Genomic DNA, 21804 nt, shown 5'->3' with positions numbered 1-21804 from the left:
CGGCCACGGGGCGAGACCCCGGGGGGTGACCCGGTTGTCGCTTCCTCCCAACGAAACCGTGGGGAGGCGACTGTGCAGACACACCGTTTTCAGGCAGGACCGTCTTCGGGAGTATTTGTCCCTGGCTTCTAGTCGTCTCTTTAACAAAAGCCTTGTTTTTGTGAGCGAATCTCTAAATGATCAAGTAAGATTAAAAAAAAAAAAAAAAAAACCCTCTTCAGTGCTCAAAAATAAAAAGGCAAAAAATAGACTTTATTCCAAAAGAGATTTTCCAAAGATGTTTTTAAACGAAAGGCCAAGTTGATGTTACGACCTCAGCTCTTTTCCACGATTTCTGGATCTCTTCTCGGGGGCTCGCCCTCCAGCCAAGCTTCTGAAAGCAGGGGGTGTTCGGTGCACAAGAACCTGGCCTCGCTCTAACTTCTCCAAGCTTCTCAGCCCGGCTCCCGCAGTGGGACGGGGACTCGCCCTGAAGCCCACACGCCCATCACAAGCTCTGCTGGGGTCGGAGAGTTGCGGAACCCCTCCTGGCCACTAGAGCCGTCCGGCAACCTTCAAGCACAAACAGAACGGCACGGCGTAGAGCTAAGCTTCCCCCAGACCAGCTGCTCGGGTCCGATGAGACACACAGCCCGGGGCCCCTCTCGCTGGTGCTTGGCCGGATGAGGACAGCCCCCCGTGGTGATGCAGCGGGTCCCAGCCTCGGCCAGAGAGGGGCCTGAGTCCCGGGACTTCCAGCACGTTCTTGCTAAGGGCACTGGCAGAGAGCGTCACGTGTCACAAGGGGTCTGGGTCCTCTCTGACCCCCGGCAACAGCCCCGCTGGGGTCTCTGCCAAGCAGTCCAAGGGGTTCTGAGGCCAGGTTCCAGGGTGGAGCTTCAGATGAAGGACTTGGCCAGAGTCACCATGTGGTCCACACCACATGCCACATCCACGGGCTCCCCAGGCATGGTCACCTGCAGAACAAGACCCAGCACAGCGTGAGGGGACATGGTTCGGAAGCCGCCCAGCCTGCGCCTGAGCCCGGCTCTGCCTCTTGGTGACTTGACCCATCTGAGCCCAGCAGGACAGTTCGGACGACCCCGGCGTCCCACCCAGCCGACCGCAGACGTGACTCTTCCTACCCGCCCGTTGCAGAAACTACCAGAACCCGAGCGCCCACAGAGGTTACTCAGCCCTGAGGTCAACACCTCTTCCCAAGCCAGGGGCTTGGTGACCTTTCCTGGGGGTCGCCCCCATGGCTCCCTGGAGCTCAAGAAGCCCCAGCTCCCCACGCGGGGTCCACTCTGGGAAGGAAACCCCTGGCTGTGCACGCCGTCAGCCTCAGCCCCGGGCCGGCTGCTTCCTGCACCACGTGCATCCTCCATGAGGAAGGTCTCCCGCGCCGCAGAGGGGCCACGGGCCCTGCGGCACCCGCCCCTGCAGACGGCATCGCTGTCTATCATTACCGTTCTTTTCGACAGGTAAGACCCTCTCCTGGGCACATTATAAAGGGACATTCAGTGAAGAAGAATTAAAAAGATATGAAATCCCCTTTTTTTTCTAATTTTATTTTTAAGTAGTCTCTACACCCGCAGTGGTGTAGCCACACGCTGGGGGAGCCCCGCGCCCTGGGCGCACCCGTAAGCCCACCCAGCACAGCCTTACCCTCCACGGGAAATACTGGTCTTCCAGACGGCCGATGCCCAGGCACCCGCGGATGTTCTTGCCCCACACAAACAGCTCTCCTCTGTCTGCAAAGAAAGAAAAACGGTGTGTGGTTGGGGCCACACCAAGAGCAAGTCTCCAGGAGGAGGGTCATGAGAACAGGCTTTCTAGAACCAGGAACCAGGAGGGCCCGAAGTCACATTTCAATCTCCACCGGGCCTTGATGCTCTCCTCTGAATGGACGCGGGCTGCGCCCGTCACACGGGGGACAGGCACACACGCGGGGCTCTGAGGCCGGCAGCTCCACACAGCCCGCTCTGCTCGCCCCCCTGCACACCCCCTCCTCAAAGCCTGGCAGCCGACCCCCTCGGGCCCGAGTCACACCCCAACAGAGTGAGAAGCAGGACGATCCGTGACTCCTTATCTGGTTTCTGTACCTCGGGACCATGTGGTCCAGAGATACGCAGTGACCAGCGCCTCTCCGGGCCGGGTCTACGTCCACGTGCCAGGAGCTGGGACAGGGCCGCAACTGAACACGCACGGTCCCTGCCCGCACGGGCCTGCGGCGACTCAAAGAGCAAGACCCAGACGAGGGAGCAGAGCTCACCGTAAAAACGGATGTTCACCGATTGTGTAAAGTGCCGTGAAGGAGGACGGCCCGGCAGACCAAAGGCAGAGGGGGCCCTGGAAGTGCCAACCTGCAGGACGGACCCCAGCCCCGGCAGGGCACTGCCCGCAACCCCGCCTTTGCCGCAGATTTCCATCCACGCCAGCTGGGGGCGCTCCTCGGCCCAGAGACCCCATCCTGGCAAAAGGCTGCGGTCACAGGGAGTAGAAGAAAAGCCACGGAAAAGCCGGGCCTACAGAAATCCAGGCTGATTAAAGAGGAAACCCCCCCGTTCCGAGCTGTCAGAGCCCTCTGATCTCACTGTCCTCCGTGGTCCCCCTGCCGCCCGGATCCGAGCCTTCCGACGAAACGATTCAGTCTGGCCCCCGCTCCGGAACGAGAGCCGACCTGGGCGTAAACCACCACCGCCAGCCAACCCCCAGCTGGCCGGATGCAAACGCGGGGCCCACAGACGGGGCCGAGCTCCAGCTCTGACGCTGCCCCGACTAAGGGACAGCAACCGGCACGTGGAGGCGGCCACCGGGCCCTGGGGAAAACCCACGGGACGCACAGCAGCCGCACAGCCTGACAGCAAGCGGGAAACAGTCCACCCGTCGAACACGTCGTACTGACTTCCAAGCATGCGACTCTGCACGCAGCGTAAGCCCAGAAATGCCCTGGAAAATACACCTTTGTTACCCCCCGAATTCGGCCGTGTGGCTTCTTATGGGCTCCGGCAAAACGGCTTCAAAAACCTGCCGTGACTCAGGGCGACCCAAACTCACCGTCCCAGCCCGGATGTTCCCAAAGAAAACAATTACTTCCCATGAAATGTGATTTTCCAATCGCAAGGAAACCACCAATCTACTTGAGAACCACACCGGGAATGAGCGTCGTTCAGCCTGACCGTTCCCGTCGGCGACAGAGGCAAACCGATCCGGCCGCGCTTGCGGAGGCGGCGTGACCAACACAGCGACACACCAGCCAGAGGGCCGCCGAGCCACGGGTCCTGTACGGCTCTGTAGTCTGGCAACACTCGGCGAAAACCTGCGTCTGGGCCTTGCCTTTGATCCCGCTGGAGGACTCGGGCGGCCTGGCCTCTGCGAGACGGCAGGATGGGCTCCCAGACCCACCTCTGGCCGCCCCTGTCGCCTCCTGGTCACCCACTGTGGATTCACCAGCCCACGGCTGGCTTCCGCCAGCACCGCGACACGCTCGACCCTCTCCCACTGCCAACAGGTGTCCTCACGAGGAAACTCGCTTTACTGTGGCCTGACCACAGAGCCAAGGAACTCTAGGATGAAGAGGAGACGCTCATCACACGCCCTCAAGGCCAAGCACCTCGTGGCTTAGCCGCCTCCTGAAGGTCCGTGAGCTCAGCCACCCCCCGGGCCGCACGGGCCGGGCCACTCACTGGTCAGGGCGGCAAAATGGCTGAGGCCACATCGGATCAGGGAAACGTGGACTCCCGGGTTGAACTCCGTCAGGCCGAAGAGACTGGGCGGGATCACCTCGGGAAGGGCACTTTCCACAAGGTTCGGTCCTTTCCCAAGAATTCCGTAGCCCCAGATGAAAACCTGTCCTTCTCCTGCATTAGAGCAAACACCACGGTCAGTCGGGCGAATGAGCGCAGCCCGCCCTCCCTGGAAATTCAGATCATGCCACCCAAATCCCGTGTCCACGTGGATGGGTTTCTTCCCCCCTCCTTGCCTGTCAAGAACACATGGACAGAGATCTAAAACCGCGTTTCTTCCCTCCCTCTTTCCAAGTCCTGCTTGCGGCAGATGTCCAGCCAGCGAACCGTGCTCAGGACGCGAGCTTCGCACACCTGGAGCTCACCGGGACGGGCCCGGGGCGCCAGCCGCCCCGCTGCCCGGTGAGCACAGGGGAGGCCCGGGACGGTTTTCCCCACCCAGATGCTCTGCTTTCACACTGACGGCAGGAGCAAGCCGAGGACACGACCAACCTGTGGCCACATTCCTAAAAGTCTCGGAAATGAGTATCTTGGTCATAGAAGGTTTACTGCTTCTCAGCGGTGCCTGGCGTTTAATTGGGCACAGGCCTTGGGACCCACACCTCATGGCTCTCCCCTCTGCCTACTGTCTTTGGGCACAGCCTCCCTGGGGAAGGTGGGGCTGAGTCTCTGGCCCAGGGGGAGGAGACCCCAGAGGTCGGTTATCATTACGGAGGTTGGAAGGACTCAGTCCTGCTGCTGTTTGTCTGTATCTGAATCATGGCTCTCACCCTCTGTCAAAAACGTCACCCTCACCGCCTATGAAACTGAGCCCATGGGGCGCCTGGGTGGCTCAGTGGGTTAAGCCTCTGCCTTCGGCTCAGGTCATGATCTCAGGGTCCTGGGATCGAGCCCCACATCGGGCTCTCTGCTCGGCAGGGAGCCTGCTTCCCCCCCTCTACCCCCGGCCTGCCTGCCTACTTGTGATCTGTCAAATAAATAAATAAAAATCTTTTTAAAAATATTTTTTAAAAAAAGAACCTGAGCCCAGGCTAACCAGACCTCCCACAGCCACGCTCCCTTCCCTTCCTCGGGGTGAGGGCCGCAGCCACGACTCCAGTGGGCCCTGAGCACCCCCCAATGCACCCACCTCCAGCTTCCCAACAAACCGCGCGCAGGAGGGTCTCACCGTTTAACACGGCACAGCCCGTGCCGCCGCAGGCAGCCTGCTTCACCTTCCCCACTCCCGAGAAGGGTAGGCACCGGGGGACGTTCACCTGCATCCAAAGCAGAACCACAGTGTTAGGAAGACACACCAGTGAGATCGCGGCCGTGCTCCGTCTCGTGTGCAAAGCAGGGAAGTCCCCGGCCGTTGACTCAATCTCCAAGGCGTGCCTGAACGTCCAAGATACACTGAAGACCTAACCAGGTGCTGGGGATTCGACAGGAAGGAAGCGACGTGGTCCCTCACCCCGAGTGGAATCCGGTGGAAAAGGTAAGAGGCCGGCCAAAATGAACCCAAAATTAATTTGCACTGAATGCAATGAAGGAGAGTGTGTGTCAAGGAACCGGATCTAATTTGGGGGGAGCGACCGAGCAGGCTTCGTTTTATCCTGGGTCCCGAAGGATGTGTAGGGGTAACAAGGCCAGGGGAGAGAGGCCACCTCAGAACAGAGCGGGCAGGCACCCAGGGAAGGGGGTGAGAGGGCACCTGCAGGGAGTCTGACCAAGGTCACAGAGGCTGAAGCAGGGGCACGGGCGGGATGTGGAGACACCGGCTAGAGGTTGTGGGCCATGGTTAGGAACTGGTCTTTCTCCTGAGCGCAAAGGGGAGCCAGCAGGGGTACTAAGAAGAGGGCGGGATTTCCAGAGGCAACAGGAGGGGACCTGGGACACAGCAGAGGAACAGGGTGTGGGGGATCCACCGTTCACTGCGCCCAGAGCTGGCCGAGGGGAAATGTCTTCGGGGATGCCCCAAAGGGCGATGTGGGTGCAGAGCGAGAAGCCCACACGGGGCGTCTGCAGGTGGAGGCCGCACGGGTCAGGGCGGGCCGGCGGGACCAGTGGGGAAGGGGAGGCTGGAGCCACGGGGACGAGGGCCAGACGGAGGAGGGCTCCCGAGAAGGCGGGAGCAGACAGGACCCAGGACGCGGAGAGAAAACTGGCGTCACCGGGGAGGGACATGCTGTCCGCGTGCTAGAAGGGAGCGGGCCTGGGCTGGCGGCTGGAGAACTCCGAGTGGGAAACTGAGGACAGGCGCATCTGACAGCGCACGTTTTCCCCATGAATCAGGGACCAGATCTGCTGAGAACGAGGGACACGAGGGTCGGGGTTGGCGTGCTCTCGTAGACGCCCCGGCAAGGCCTGAGGAACACCCCGGCACGGAGACGCCGGAGACGCGCCTCGGCTGTCCAAGACAGGGTGAGGCTCAGGCCACGTCAAGAGTCCCAGCTGCGGTAGCTGCTCCCCAGAAAGGTCCCGTGACCCCCTCTCCTGCTGGTCGTACCCACACGGCCCCCGCCCTGGCGTGAGGCCGGACCTCGGGACCGGCTTCTGAGGAGCAGAGCGCCAGCGAAAGCCAGGGCAGGTCACCGCCAAGAGGAAATGATAAAACGCTGGCCTCCGTCTCGCGCTCCCTCGATTGCTTGTTCCGATGAAGCCGCCGCCAGGGTGGGAGCTGCGCATGGGAAGCCTACGTGGCCAGGAACCAAGGACGGCCGGGCCGACAGCTAGTTGGCTCACCGCCCGCGAGGAACCGGGGCACCAGGCCAACGGCCCACGGGGACCTGCGTCCTGCCAACAACCGCCGGGGTGGTCCTGGGAGCAGAGCCGTCTCCCACCGAGTCCGAAGAGGACGGCAGCCTTCGGGGGACGAGGGCCAGAGGACCCGGCTGAGCGCCCCCTGGATTCTGGACCCACAGAAACTGTGAGACAATCAGTGTGTGCCGGGCGAAAGCACGAAGTGTCGGGGTGCGGCCACCTGACACACCGCGGTAACAGGGCCACCAGCCCGGGGCTGTCCCCCGGGGGAAGCCCTTGGGAGATGCGGTTCTCAGAATTTGGGAGCAGGAAGAGCAACAATTTTCCTGAACATGTTATTCGTTTCTCTTCTAGAAACAATGAATCATTTGAATGGGTGTGTTTTCTTCTTGAATTGGGCTACTAGGAAGCTCAGAACCCTATCTGCTACGGCTTCTAGCCACTGGACCGGACCACAGGGAAGGCTTCTCCTCATCCTGTTCTCGGCTTTAGTTTCCTCTGGGCTGATCTCTTTACTAATACACATTTAAGGGGAACCTGGAGGCGTAGTCAGTTAAACGGCCGACTCTCGATTTCAGCTTGGGCCGTGATCTCAGGGTGACAGGATCGAGCCCCATGTCAGTCTCCCTATACGGCTGAGAATTTGCTTGAGATTCTCTCTCTCCCTCTTCCCCTGCCCCTCCCACTTCAGCTCTGCAATGAATACATAGCTCTTTAAAAAAATACATAATTTAAACCTTCTGCCTGTTGTCAGAAGTTTGACGGTATTAAGGAATAAAGTGGGTTTTTTAAGTAGTCTTTCCCTTTTAGAGATAGATATGGAAACTTTTATGGATAAAATATGATGTCTGGGATTTACTGCAAAATAATCCAGGGCAGGGGTGCCTATGGGTCCACCAGCTGCACATCTGAGTCCGGTTTCAGGTCAGGCCATGAGCTCAGGGTCATGAGACTGAGGACCGTGTCAGGCTCCACAATCAGCCGGGAATCCGCTTGACATTCCTCTCTCTCCCCCTCTGCCCCTCCCCGCCCCATGACACGCTCTCTCCCTCTCAAAACAAAACAAAACCAAACAAATCCAGGGCAGAGAAGCAGATGGCAACAAAAACTGGCCATTGGGGATACAGGATTATTTTTTTGTTGGGGGGAGGAAGGTAAAGTAAAACTTCTGGAATGAGACGGCTGCACGACTTGTGACTACGCTAAAAACCACTTAAATTCTACACTTGAAAAAGGTGAATTACGTCTTGGGTTTTTTGCGGCTATTTCTGGTTTGGGGCCATTAGCTGAGAACTGCTGAATGTGGGTTAGGGAGGGAGGTTCTTCATGCAGTGGAGTTTTTTATTTTTATATCCAATTCCCCTTCATGTCTAAAATCCTACTGTACTGTACTGAAGGTGGCTCCCTCCGGTGAGAAGGCGGGGGCGGTGACAGGGAGGCCACAGGCAGTGGCTTCTGGCGTCCCGTGCGTGTCCTACTGCGGGGGTGGGCGGGGGGGAGCAGGTGCGCACCAGCGATCTATGTGCCGTACGTGGCACATGCATTACCCTGCCCAGCACATAGCGACACCACGGGAACTCACACCCCCTCCGACCGGGACAGGGCGCACAGGTGCACCTGTCAGCCCGCTCTGAACCAGCTATCGCATCGAAGGCTTGATAACGATGGCTTTGAACCCCAGCAGCCTTACAGGTGGTCGGGCCTAAACAGCACTCCCCACGTCGCACTTTGCTGAAGAAGCTCTTTTCTATCAAGATGTGCTTGTTTATTTGAGAAAGAGAGAGAGAGCACGTGCCCACGCGCCCCGGCAGGGGAGGGGCAGAGCTGCAGTAGACTCCCGCAGGGCGTGGAGTCCAACCTGGGGGTCCATCCCACCACCCCGAGACCACGACATGCCCCAGAGTCGGACACCCAACCAACCGAGCCGCCCGGGCGCCCCAGAAGCACGTCTCACAAACGCCCGTGACCCGCCCTGTCTACCAAGCCCCCAGGCCCGGCTGCGCGCGGCCCCGTACCTGTGCGGCGTCGGTGACGGCGGCCAGCTGCAGGTACTCCGAGTTCCCCCATCCAAAGAGGCCGCCCTCGGCAGACACGGCCAGGCAGCAGTCAGCGTAGGTGGCCACCTGCACCACGCTCACTCCGGCCAGGTCCCCGCCCAGCTTGGTGGGCGCGCTGGTGATGTTGTAGTGACCCAGACCTGCCGCAACAGCGAAGCGTTACTCTCAGTCACGGACTCTTGGCACGGACGCTTCCAGGGGCTTCCTATGTGCCGAGCACAGTTTTAAACGCTTTACGAGCATCGGCTCGGCAAGGCTAATCTGCTCCTCTCCGTACTCTACAGCTTCCTTCTCCACGCTCTCTCAGAGGAGGAAGAAAACAGAAGAGTGAGCGTTTATTTTTTAAACCCCGGAGACTTTCTCAGTCTGACTCAAGTTAGAAACGTTTACGAGACACAAGCGCGCGGCACAGTGAGGCCAGGGGACCCTGTGGGAACACACACGGACCTGTGCGGCCAGCGAGCTCCAGCGCGCTGCTGGGCTTACCAGAAAATGAAGGAACTCTCCCAGAGCCCATTCCACCCCAGCTCCCCACGTCCCCCCACCAAAATAACAGTAAGCCGGAACTGGCCCACCGGCGCGGCAGGCAGCGAACAGGAGAAAAGGCAGGTGGCCAGAGGCCGGTGGGACAGATGGCACCGTCCACGCCGTGACGGAAGGGGAGCCCTGGCAGCAGGACCAAGGCAGAACGCACACCCCAGACTCCCACTGTAAATCAGGCTTCACAACGGGACCCAGGGCAGCATCAGACTCGCAGCACCCCTTAGCGACAGACAAACGTGAACCTGGATCCTCTCTGAAGGAGAGCATCTCCACCTAGGCTCCTCCAGTTTCCACAAGGTCAATTCAATGAAACAGGAGCCCACGGTCTAAAGTTACTCAACCCATAAGGAAGGGTAGGCTTGTGCCAAGGCCCTGGGGCTGCAAGAGGCCGGCTCCAGGAACCGACTGCAGGGGCCTGCAGAGCTGGACACCAGGCCCAGCAAGCAAGGGCAGGGAGGCCAGCCGTCACCTACGACGGTTCGCTTCTGGAACAGCACCGGGAAACTGTTAACCACGGTCATCTCCAGCGAGCAGGGCTTTTGCATCTCCCCTTATTCCTCTCTGGGCTGTTGGGATGCATCTATCAACGAGCTTCTTATTTTTGGGAAAAGCTGATTTTTCGGGGCACCTGGGTAGCTCAGTTTGCTAAGCCTGTCTTCAGCTCGGGTCATGATCTCAGGGTCCTGGGATCGAGTCCCGCATCGGGCTCTCTGCTCAGCAGGGAGCCTGCTTCCCCCTCTCTCTGCTTGCCTCTCTGCCTACTTGTGATCTCTGCCTGTCAAATAAATAAATAAAATCTTTAAAAAAAAAAAAAAAAGCTGATTTTTCAAAAATGACCCACAGCACGATTTTAAAAGTAAAGAGAACCTTCGACTTTACAGATACCGAAAAAAACACATGTGAAAATACTGGCACAGGGATGAAATCAGCACACTTAAACGGACAGTATTTGTTGCTGGAGAGCTTATGGCCACCGTGGTAACTTCTGTACCGTGGCTAAGGACAGTCCGGGCTAGTGCGATATTTAGAAAGCAACCTAATGATTCATTCTGAAAACGCAAAAATATTCTACTCTTCTGATCCACTCCTTGATCCACAAGGGGGTCTCGGAAGGGAATCAATCCTACGGCAACAATCCCCAAAAAGAAAAAGTGTGTGTATACATGATAAATGTCATAATATCTTCAATGACCGATGTGGGGCTGCCCCTGGTTCCCCCCACCCAAAAATGTACCTCCTGACAACAGGGTAATGATTAACTAATGATTTAGTAAGTAATGAGTCATTTATCTCACGGTAAATGAGCTTGATGCTGTATCGCACAAATTATTAAAAACGCAACTGTGAAAACTGTACCGACAAGATTTAAAAGAGAAAACAAACGTGTAAAAATCACACCTGTGCTATCATCACAATACAAAAGACGTGCACGCATGAACAAGAATGAGAAGGAAACGCAAGACCAAGAACAAAGGTGATCCCATGCGGTGGGGGGTCTTAGGGAGGATCTGTACAAGACTGAAATCTTAAATTTAAAGGCCCTCCCTCCAGACAAATTTCAAAACACAGGAGGATTAAATAAGCAAGGTTAATAAAGCTTATCCCTCATTCCTCCCGATTTTCATCCCATTCTCCTCAGAAGGGCTAAAGCCGCGCTCTCTTTAGCTGGCCTTTGTGAACCTTTTGTCTCCAGTGGCATCTAGAATCTTCCACCCAACCCTTTGCGGGATGGTTGCCAGGGGTGCTGGGGGCGAGGGGAATGAGGCGAGACAGGCTGGCTGGGGCGGTAAGAGAGGGATGAGCCTAGGGAAGGCAGGTGCTCGCCCACAAGGGTCCCGGAGCCCCCACTCCCTAGTGCCCCAACCCCAGTGGGGAAGGACCCCTACCCGTTTGCCCGTCGGCGCCCCAGCCGCAAGAGTAGACTTCTCCTTTGTCCGTCAGGAACAGGCTATGGTCCTGGCCACAAACCACCTGTCAGACGAACAGCGGGGAGGCTGATGAGAAATCCTTGGGAGCCCAGCATCCCGGGGGACAGACCCAAAGCTCGCCACATACCCTCAGGACCAGTGAGCCGGCCAGGCCCAGGCGGGCTGCCCCGCACGGCCTCCGCACCGGATTCTTGCTCAGTCCCCTCCTCCGTAAGCCCTTCTCTTCCCCGTCCCCGCCTCGACCTCCCCACCGGCCTCCTCCGATCTTTGTCACTAGCTCCCCATCCACCCTTCTAAGCCCTCGGGGTGCCCCTCCTTCTGCCGTAACCCCTTTCCCCCCTTTCCGACCAGCCAGCCCCGCCTGTCTGACCCACGCCTCCTTCTCCGTGTGCCTTCTCTCCCTCCCCTCCACCCCCGCGAGCCTGAACAATTCTCCTTCTGCGCTCTCAGGGCCCTCCTGTAAGCGTCCGCTTACGTACTAAGGCCTGTATGGTGAGCACGGGCCGTGCGCCAGGCTCCGCACCGGGGATGGAAATAAAATGGTGAGCACGACCCGGCCAGCCTGGGATGCACACACAACTGACTCAGCCTGGGCCTCCCCTGAGAGCGCCAGCCCCCCCAAACCGTACTAAACTCTGTACCCCCATAACCTGGTGGAAACCAATACCCTCCTGACCTACAGGAGGCGGGCAATAATTTTCACTAAAATAATTTATTAACTCAGATAATTGCCCCGACCCATCTGCCGTCACCCCCCCCCACCTTTCACCCCTGCAAAAACAGCTCCAGGGGCCTGGAGGACAGGCTCTCAGCACCTCTCCAGGGCGTGTCCTACCTGAACCACCTGTCCGTCGAAGTCCTGCATTCGGTTGACTTTGTGACTTTCGCTGCAGCCACGCGCCATTTAGGGAGAAGCAAGAGGTACGGTCATCATAAGCGCCGTGTGGTTCCGCCCCTGCCCGTCGCCCCTAACTGACAGCCCCCACGTGCACACAGTTAACTGTTAGGGCAACTCTCAAGGTCAAATATAGGGGAGAGGCAGGCCAAGGCAGGAGAGTAAAAGAGGACAACAACCCTTTGGTGATTTTTTTATTTTTAAATAGGCTCCGTGCCCAACGTGGGGCTCAAACTCACAACCCCAAGATGAAGGGTCACGTGCTCTACAGACTGAGCCAACCAGCTGCCCCCACTTTGATTTTTTTTTTTTTTTTAAGATTTTATTTATTGGGTGCCTGGGTGGCTCAGTGGGTTAAGCCGCTGCCTTCAGCTCAGGTCATGATCTCAGGGTCCTGGAATCGAGTCCCACATCGGGCTCTCTGCTCAGCAGGGAGCCTGCTTCCTCCTCTCTCTCTCTCTGTCTGCCTCTCTGCCTACTTGTGATCTCTGTCAAATAGTAAAATCTTTAAAAAAAAAAAAGATTTTATTTATTTGTCAGAGACAGAGAAAGAGAGAATACACAAGCAGTGGGAGAGGGAGAAGCAGGGCCCCTGCTGAGCAAGAAGCCCCATGCGGGGCTCGATTCCAGCCCCGGGATCATGACCTGAGCCAAAGGCAGACGCTTGACCGACTGAGCCAGCCAGGTGCCCCCCTACTTTGGTGATCTTAATATACTGCCCGAAATGAGACTCGTACTCAGACCCAACAGCATAGTGTGAGGAAGGAGAAGGGAATCTTTTTAAAGACCAACATCAATAAGGGTCTAGCTCAATGGGTTGAGCATATGACTCTCGATCTGTGAGTTTGAGCCCCACTGGGTATAGAGATTACTTAAAAATAAAGTCTTGAAAAAAAACAAAGATTGAAATAAATAGAATAGAGGGAATTTTTAAAGTTAATCAATTTGGTAAAAGTAAAAAACTAATTCAGAACAAGTCCGACGCACCACAGTCAACACTCGACCACCCTCCCTTCCACCCAGGCACTACACAGAGCTCAGCCCTCAGCGGAGCGACCCCTCCACGACCCCTCCACAGCCTTCCAGTGACTCTCACCTCCCCTCTCAAGCAGGGGAAGCCTGCCACTTCCTGCTCTGTGCGTCCATCACTTACTAACCACACGGGAAATGTTAAATGCTTAACACGATCTGGGGAAGTCCTTTGGGGAACTCACCTGTAAATTTCATTTTCGACCACGTTTCTTCCACATTGCCCGTAAGAATTGTTTCCCATGCTGAAGACTGCAGAAAAGACCACCAGTGAAACCCACTCTGCGGGCTCGTGGGATCCCGGAACGTCAGGACTACAAGGGGGTCTCGGAAGGGGTCTCACTCCAACCACACAGGCTAAGCGCCCGGTTGCCTTCTCGGACACCCCCAGCCTTTGCAGGTGCACCCGTAGGCCAGCTGGGGCCCGGCCCGCCAGCAGCAGCCTGGGCCACCTTGCCAGGCCCCTCTGCCTTCCCCTGCAGGCCCTTCTGAGGCGAGCACCTCCCAGGGAAGGCCCCGCCACCCCCACCCCGGGACGTGTCCCTAGAGGCTGCCCCGCACGCCACAGCTGCTCTGGAAAGAGTTCCTGATCACCACGTCTGCCTTTTCCCACAAAGCATGCTTAGCTGGGAAATGAAACTGGGAACATTTAGGCAAGACGGCCTTTCCCCAGAAACACTCGCTCTTCGGGAGAGAATCTGTGCTCTCTGGACTCTGGAAGCAGCCCCCCAGCTGAAGGAAGAGAATCTGTGCTCTCTGGACTCTGGAAGCAGCCCCCCAGCTGAAGGAAGAGAATCTGTGCTCTCTGGACTCTGGAAGCAGCCCCCCAGCTGAAGGAAGAGAATCTGTGCTCTCTGGACTCTGGAAGCAGCCCCCCCGCTGAAGGAAGAGAATCTGTGCTCTCCGGACTCTGGAAGCAGCCCCCCAGCTGAAGGAAGAGAATCTGTGCTCTCCGGACTCTGGAAGCAGCCCCCCAGCTGAAGGAAGAGAATCTGTGCTCTCCGGACTCTGGAAGCAGCCCCCCAGCTGAAGGAAGAGAATCTGTGCTCTCCGGACTCTGGAAGCAGCCCCCCAGCTGAAGGAAGAGAATCTGTGCTCTCTGGACTCCGGAAGCAGCCCCCCAGCTGAAGGAAGCGCCGGCCAGCAGGCTCCTTTCATTACAACAGAAAACACCGTCTACGGGCAGCCCAGGGACTTCATGGCAAAGCGAGCAGGAGGCCTTGCGAAGGCGGCCTGGTGGGCGCCGTCACGTTTACGAATACTGAGGTTCTCTAAGAATCACAGAGAGCAGAGAACACGGAAGAGCTGGCAGGAGCCCCCAACGGTGACCTTGAGCCACCCTACCGGTCTGCTCGGGAAATGCCAGCGGCCTCCCTAGTGACGCGTGTTTCCATCAAACCACCCGGTTTCGACCCAAGGGCAGAAAGTGGCTCCCCGGCTCCTCCATGAACCCGAGAGGCCAACTCACCTCCTTCGCGGTCTGTCAGGATGAGAGAGTGGGCTCTGCCGCAGGACACCTGCAGCACCCGTGTCTCCTGAGGTCTGTCCAGAGGCAGCGGGACAGGCGAGGGCTCCAGTACGTACTCATACCCCCTGGCTGGAAGAAGAAAGAGCAGGTTCACGGCCAGCCGCACCGACCCAGAGTGATAGCACTCCCGGCATCGGACCTCACGCTGTCCGACCCCCACAACGCCCCACAGAGATCAGAGGGACTCGTCCAGCCACCTGAGCGAGTGGCCGAGCTAAGACCGGAACCCCAGGCCCCGGGCCGGGACCCGCGGCAACCCGCTGCCTCCGGTGAGCCTTCCTGGGTCATTCACGCCATCTGCATCCGAGGAGAGCAAAGGCAAAGACCCACTACCATCTCCCAGTAAAGCGAAGCGCAGCATGTACTTCACGATACCGCTCGGATTACAAAGTGGGAAAAAGGATACACGGGGGCCTTTGCTTGTGTACGCCATTGCATCTCTCCAGGAGAAACTGGAAACTGTTAACACAGGTTGTCTTCAGGGAGAAAAAATGGGTGGCCAGGAGGACAGAAGCAAAAAGCAGCCTTTTCTCCAAAATATTCTAGTGCACCTGGAGGGTTCTCAAGTACACAAATATGCTCTCTAGTCGAAGAAGAAAATTGTAGGGGCGCCTGGCCCTATGCCTGGTAGAGCGTAAGACTCTTGATCTCTGGGTCGTGAGTTCGAGACCCACACTGAGCATAGAGATTATTTCAACAATAAAGTAAGATCCCTAAAATTAAATTTTTCTTAATTGATTAATTAAGTACAGTGAGTTCTGCACCCACCGTGGGGCTCGAACTCATGACCCTGAGATCTGGAGTTGCACACTCGACCAACGGAGCCACCCAGAGGCCCCTGAAAATTTTAACTTTTAAATAAGCGAGTAAGGGGAAAGTTCTTTAGAAGTCACTCTGTAGAAGAAACTTATACTTTTGTTTGTTTGTTTACAATTTTATTTATTTATTTGACAGACAGAGATCACAAGTAGGCAGAGAGGCAGGCAGAAAGAGGGAGAGGGAAGCAGGCTCCCCGCTGAGCAGAGGGCCCGATGCGGGCCTCGATCCCAGGACCCTGAGATCACGACCTGAGCTGAAGGCACATGCTTCACCCCGAGCCACCCAGACGCCCTGGAGAGAGTTTTCTGTCAGCATGGAGTAACTGCTTTATCACACCAAGATGTTGTGATTCTAGGCAACATCGAAGAAACCAGACCATGTTGTTGATGTATACCTCCTCCACTGCTACCTGCACAGACCTCTAAGGGCCTGGGAAGCCTTCAATGTATCACGTAAGGGGAATCGGGCCAGAAATACAGCTATCAGGAAGTACAGAGAATGACATTAGACGGAACCACAGCAAACTCCAGACTGGAGAATTCTATAGGATAAACAATGTGATCTCATTTTTTTTTTTTTTTAAGATTTTATTTATTTTTTAAAATATTTTTTATTTTATTTATTTGACAAAGAGAGACAGAGAGATCACAAGTAGGCAGAGAGGCAGAGAGAGAGGGCGAAGCAGGCTTCCCGCTGAGCAGAGAGCCCAATGCGGGGCTCGATCCCAAGACCCTGGGATCATGACCTGAGCCAAAGGCAGAGGCTTAACCCACTAAGCCACCCAGGTACCCCTAGAGATTTTATTTTTAAGTAACCTCTACACCCACTGTAGGGCTCAAACCCACAACCCTGAGATCAAAAGTCACACACTTCACCAACTGGACCAGCCAGGCATCCCTATTTCCTTTTTTTTTTTTTTTTCTTCCTTAAGAAAGGAAGCCTTGGCGGGACACCTGAGTCAGGTCATGATCTCGGGGTCCTGGGATCAAGTCCTGCATCGGGCTCTCTGCTCAGTGGGGAACCTGTTTCCTCTCTCTCTGCCTGCCTCTGTCTCTGTCAAATAAATAAAATCTTTAAAATAAAATAAATATTTAGTAACATAAAGGGATTATATTGTTCAATATTTTTAGGTGTGAAAATGATGTCGCATTTACTTTTTTTTTTTAAGATCCTTATTTTTTTTTTAAGATTTTATTTATTTATTTGACAGACAAAGATCACAAGTAGGCAGAGAGAGAGAGGAAGAAGCAGGCTCCCTGCTGAGAGAGCCTAATGCGGGACTCGATCCCAGGACCTGACCCGAGCCACCCAGGCACCTCAAGGGCCTTATTTTTTTAGATGCATACTAAAATATTTACCAACAAAATTAATAATGTTGGGATTTGCTTCAAATTAGTGAGGGGAGGGGCACCTGGGTGGCTCAATTATTAAGCATCTGCCTTTGGCTCAGGTCATGATCCCAGGTCCTGGGATCAAGCCCCAAATCAGGCTCCCTGCTCGGCGGGATCCTGCTACTCCCTCTCCCTCTGCCCCTGCTTGTGTTCCCTCTCTCTGTCTCTCCGTCAAATAAATAAAATCTTAAAAAAAAATTATTGAGGGGAAAGTGCGGGAAATGAACAAAACCAAACGGGCTGAGTTGGTAAGTAAAGCTGGCATACCTCCCTCTGTCCATTTGTGTGTGTGCCGAAACGTGATCCCCGGAAAAGGGGTAACACATTCAATGTGGTGTCTTACAGCTAACGCAGCCTTCAGTGCTGACTTCTAAAAGAATTCTGATGCAGAATTAAGTGAAAGGCAGAAGATACCCACTGACCCAAACCATGCAAAAATGTAATTGCCCATGAATGAGAAAACAAGAAAAAAATGAAAAGGTTTATCCAGACAGTAAAGGTACGGTCCAGTACAGCCAACCCCCCCTTCTCCACGGGGGATACATTCCAAGACCCCTTGGATGCCTGAAACTACAGACAGGACTAAACCCCATATACACTCTATTTTTATTTTGGCATACCTATCTATGATAAAGTTTAATTTATAAATTTATATATATTTATATTTAATTAATATTTATATTTAAATTTAGAAATAATTTATAAATCAGGCTGGGTGTCTGGGTGATTTGGACAGTGAAGCAGTCGACTCTCAATTTCAGTTTGGGTCACGCTCTCATGATCCCGGGATAGAGCCCCACAGCAGGCTCCATGCTCAGCGCGGAGTCTGCTTTGGGATTCTCTCTCCCTCTCCCTCTCCCTCTGCATGCATGCACGCACACATACACACACTCTCTCTAATAAATAAATAATATCTTCAAAAAAAATTCATAGAGGCGCCTGGGTGGCTCAGTGGGTTAAGCCTCTGCCTTCAGCTCAGGTCATGATCCCAAGGTCCTGAGATCGAGCCCCGCATCAGGCTCTCTGCTCAGTGGGAAGCCTGCTTCCTCCTCTCCCCGTGCCTGCCTCTCTGCCTACTTGTGATCTCTGCCTGTCAAATAAATAAATAAAATCTTTAAAAAAATGTTATATATCAGGCACAATAAGAGGAATATCTTTACTTATCATCAAAGCCTCTTTTGCCTACAGGTCCAGTGTTATTACCAAAGGGGCTCACAAGCAATCTAATCCAGACGGTTCCAAATAACATTCGTGTAAGACTCCTTTTATTCCGTTCTGCCAGTCCGGTTTGTGTCATCACATTCTTGAAAACAAAAGGAGAGCTCCCTCAGACCAGTCGCAGCACAGAGTAGCCAAGGTGAGCACACTCACTTTTATCTTTGCGGCTCTGGTGAAATCCAAGCTGGGAATCTTTGTTGAGCCCCATACCCCAAACTTTCGTCACATCCTTGGTTTTAGAGGACAACAGTGTGAATCCATAGCCACAGGCAGCAGAGGAAATCTGCAAAAGAGTTCCCATAAAGCATGAGCTGATTTGAGACAACAAGTTTTCTCTGCAATAAATGACAGGTTGTTTGCCCAAAGAACATATAGCACTGGGGCGCCTGGGTGGCTCAGTCGGTTAAGCATCTGCCTTCGGCTGAGGTGATGATCCCAGCGTCTGGGATAGAGTCCCACATCGGGCTCCTTGCTCCGCGGGGAGCCTGCTTCTCCCTCTGCCACTCTGTCTGCCTGTCTCGCACTCTCTCTTTCTCTGACAAATAAATAAATAAAATCTATAAAGAAAATAAAAATAAAAGCTACTCTATTTAACACAAAAGAAGGCAGCAAAGGATGAAGAGAGAAACAAAAGACCTACAGAAACAAACAGCAAGACAGCAGATGCGATTTAACCCTATCAGTAATGACATGAAAAGTGTTAGGGTCCGTGAGGACATGGATTGAGTGACATCAGTGAAAACGGCAGATCAACAAGAACACTGGCAAAATGCCAGAATCCTTCCCCCCCCCCCCAGAACTCTGGAAATTAATCAAAGACTTCAAGCGATCTGGGGGCTGTTGACTCCAGAAAAGCAGCTGAGTCTCCATAAGAACAGCAAGCTTTGTGGTTAGAGAATATGCATTTCTTTAATTTCGGCAAAATGCTTTGCAGCATTTCAACTCGACCTATTCCCATTCCCCTCCGCGAAGCTCTGCGGTAGCTCTGAAAAGGAACAGGTCACAGTGACCGCACAGGCGGACAGTCCGGCAGCCCCTGCAACAGGAAGAAAAGGGTTTGGAGGAACTTCAAAGCCCCATTCCCAGAGCGTTCTCATCTCATCCGTCCGGTGGCTCCCTGGAAGACCCCATGCGCCCCGCTCTCCTCCTGTGACCTGACCCACGTATCACCCAGGGCAAACAGCCTCCTCCCCAGGGCTATTTGCTGAAAACAATCAGCAGCTAATGTTTGACCACTGCAGCTGCCTGAGGTGGTGGAGAACAGCTGGAGCAAATAACAGGTCAACCAAGGAGTCACTAACCCACTTGACCTGACATCAAGTCCCCCCCCCCACCCCGGACCATGGCAGAACGCTCCTCCCTTTCCAGCACACGTGGAACACTGTCCAGCGCAGGCCCCAGGCCAGCCTGTAAAACGGAGTCTCAATGCACTTAAAAGGGCTGAAATTAGAGAAAGTATATTCCGCGACCCCTAGGAACGTAACTGTGACTCCGGTGACAACCCCCTGCTCCGGGGGTGACGTGCGAATGACGCTAGTCCGGCACAACAGGGGCACATTTCGGCCACTCGTTAAACGTGAGACCCTAACGCCCTCCCCCACCCACCTGGGCCTGCAGCCCGCTGAGGGTCGTCCTCCCCGCCGCTGGACCACCCAGAGTCCCAGCTCCCCGCCGAGGGCCTCGGGGAGCAGCGGCGGAGGCCAGAGGGCGCTCCGAAGGGACAGAGCCGCGGCCCGCACCTTCTGGTCCAGCTCCAGGCGGTAGGGCACGGGCTGGATCCTGCGGGGCGGCCGCGAGCCGGCGCGAGGCTTGGGCCCCGCGCTGGGCAGCACGAAGGTGGGCACGCCCAGCGCCCCCGAGAAGCTGAAGCCCCACACGAAGATGCGGTCGGCACGGGCTGCCCGCTCGCCCACGTACTGGAACACCGGGGCGTCCGCCTCGCGCGAGCTCGGCGAGCGCCCGGCCGCCGTCCGGTGCCCTCGCCCCGCCCGCAGTCCCGGTCCCGGTCCGCTCAGCAGCCGCCCCAGCCGAGGCCCGGCCGCCAGCGCCGCCAGCGCCATTCCCCGCTCCACGCCTCAGCGCCTCCTGGGCGCTGCCATCTTGAGTGACCCCTGAACCCACGCTCTGGCGGAAGAGCCCCAGGGCTCGTCAGCTATTGGCTGAAGGCAAAGGCGCCGAGGGCCGCCAGTGGCTGGGGGAAGGCGAGGGACGGGGACGGGGCCTGGGAGCCGCGGACTCGGGGGGGCGGGGCTAGGGGCGGGGCCTGGGGACAGCAGGCTTAGTGGGCGGGGCGCTGTGCTGCAGCGCGCATCTGTCTCGCAGCTCCGCAGCCCGCCGGGCGCCTGCCCTCCCCATCCCGCGCTCCTTGCGGAGGGTCTTGGCTCTCGGGGGGCGGCGGGCGCTTCCGTTCCGAAGACCCGTTGCTGCCTGTCTGTCCGCAGAGGTAAAACGTACTGGTGGCCCGCTCTGCGCGGCTCCCACGTGGCGCTCTCCCCCGCCCCGGTATACCCTCCTCGCCGCGGCCCCTCGTCGTCCCCAGCGGGCGCCGTCGCAGACTCCCCGTCCGCTTCCAGGCCGCTCAGCCGGGCTCCAGCCCCAGCGCGCGGGAGGGCTGCCCTGCAGGTGCACCTGCCGCCCCCGGCCCCGCAGGGAAGCCGCACCGCCTGCCGCAGCGCGTGGTCCTCCTCCCCAGCCCATCTCGCCCCTCAGCCGCGCGCTGCCCCCGGAGTAAGGTGGCTTTCCTCGTCATTTCCGAATCCCGGGGCCGGTTCAGGGCTGCCTGCTTAGCACCCGGGGCCCCGCATGTCCTTCCGGCCGCCCTCCTGCCTGCAGGTGTCCAGCCGACTACTAGCCATCTTCTGAGATCAGGCACCTGCTCCCAAGTTCCCAGGAGGCGGGAACGGACGGGGCGGAGGGAGTGGGGGGTCCGGGGACCTGGGCCTAGTCCTGGCTGTGCTACTCCCTTGACACGTGGCTTTAGCAAGTTGTCTCCCTTCTCTGGAGAGCACCTCTAAAGTGAGGAGGGGAAGGGAGGGGAGTGAAATGAATTTTTTGAAATAAATGAGATGTGAGATGTTTGCGCTTTGTGACCTGTATGTAGGATCTTCTGCGGCCCATGCCGACCGATGATGGACATTCCACATACTAGTCTCAAAAGCTGAGGACAGACGACTCTGAAACTAGGCATCCTACAGGATGGTGGGGTTCCAGAACGGCAGAGCCAGGTGGCTGGACTTGATAGAAGAGGCAGCCAGGGCAGGGTGGCGGCCCTAGTCCCTGGCACCATTGGTCTGTGGCTTGGCTACCTGACCACGGTATTCCGAGGAATGAGGTGTAAGTTCCTCCTTGACGGTGTATAACCAGAAAAAGATCTGACTCTGTTCTCAGACCAGAATCCAGCAACTGTAGGGGAAGCAGAATGCACTTAAAGGACCCTGTGGAGCCAGCACGAGTAGAGGCAATAGCTAATCACTTCCCAGAGGAATTTGTAGGTATTTACCAGGGTTCCTATACACTAGAGAAATGAGAATAAGCAGATCTCCCCAGAGCTTCATAGAGGGTCTGAGATGACACTGAGCCCAGGAGACCTGAAACACTGGCAAGGACCGCAGGTAGGCCGGGAGCTTAAGGAGCCCGTACAGGCACGGCTGTGCGTGGGTCAGTGTATCCCTGCACCGGCCCCTTGAAATGCCTCAGGTTCCTGAGTCCACAACTGGGACAGACAGACATCCTTAGCAACTCATACTGGTTTCCTCATCCTGTCCTGACCCAGCCAGTATTAAATCAGAAGACATACTGCATTGCGGTTAGAATCGCACCTGAGAGGCATCTGCAGAAACGCAGAGGATAAAAAAGAGAGAGAGAGAAGGAAATGCAGAGGATCCTGGTTCCCGTCATTATCCCATTCAGCTCATATGCTTGGCTCCTAC

General features: G+C 56.2%; 1 protein-coding gene across 3 annotated transcripts; it reads right to left on the bottom strand.

The window, feature by feature from the left end:
• Positions 1 to 231: 231 nt before the first annotated feature.
• RCC1L (RCC1 like) lies at positions 232 to 19935 on the bottom strand. Of its 3 annotated transcripts, none has more exons than XM_044232784.1 (11): positions 19615 to 19935; positions 18029 to 18158; positions 14388 to 14516; positions 13105 to 13171; positions 11831 to 11882; positions 10954 to 11038; positions 8483 to 8664; positions 4897 to 4984; positions 3669 to 3842; positions 1648 to 1733; positions 232 to 956 (listed from the first exon to the last, which is right to left on the bottom strand). In XM_044232784.1, exons 1-11 carry the CDS (start codon positions 19933 to 19935, stop codon positions 879 to 881), a joined length of 1392 nt encoding a protein of 463 aa, XP_044088719.1. In that variant the 3' UTR covers positions 232 to 878. The 3 variants fall into 3 exon arrangements, with proteins under 3 accessions (XP_044088719.1, XP_044088721.1, XP_044088720.1); XM_044232786.1 differs by having other exon boundaries at positions 19793 to 19813; XM_044232785.1 differs by lacking the exon at positions 19615 to 19935 and adding an exon at positions 19481 to 19507.
• Positions 19936 to 21804: the final 1869 nt, after the last annotated feature.

The sequence above is a fragment of the Neovison vison genome, chromosome 14 (assembly GCF_020171115.1).
Source record: "Neovison vison isolate M4711 chromosome 14, ASM_NN_V1, whole genome shotgun sequence".
In the NCBI taxonomy this organism is placed as follows: domain Eukaryota; kingdom Metazoa; phylum Chordata; class Mammalia; order Carnivora; family Mustelidae; genus Neogale; species Neogale vison.
This window is presented reverse-complemented; position numbering and strand designations above follow the sequence as displayed.

Bases quoted from the DNA above. Each gene is read 5' to 3' on its own strand.
- RCC1L (XM_044232784.1), bottom strand. From the start codon at position 19,935: ATGGCGCTGGCGGCGCTGGCGGCCGGGCCTCGGCTGGGGCGGCTGCTG. The intron at 13,172-14,387 runs GTGAGTTGGCCT...TCTTTTCTGCAG, and splicing joins CCTGACAGACCGCGAAGGAG to TCTTCAGCATGGGAAACAAT. The intron at 1,734-3,668 runs GTGAGTGGCCCG...CTTTCTTTGCAG, and splicing joins CCATTTTGCCGCCCTGACCA to ACAGAGGAGAGCTGTTTGTG.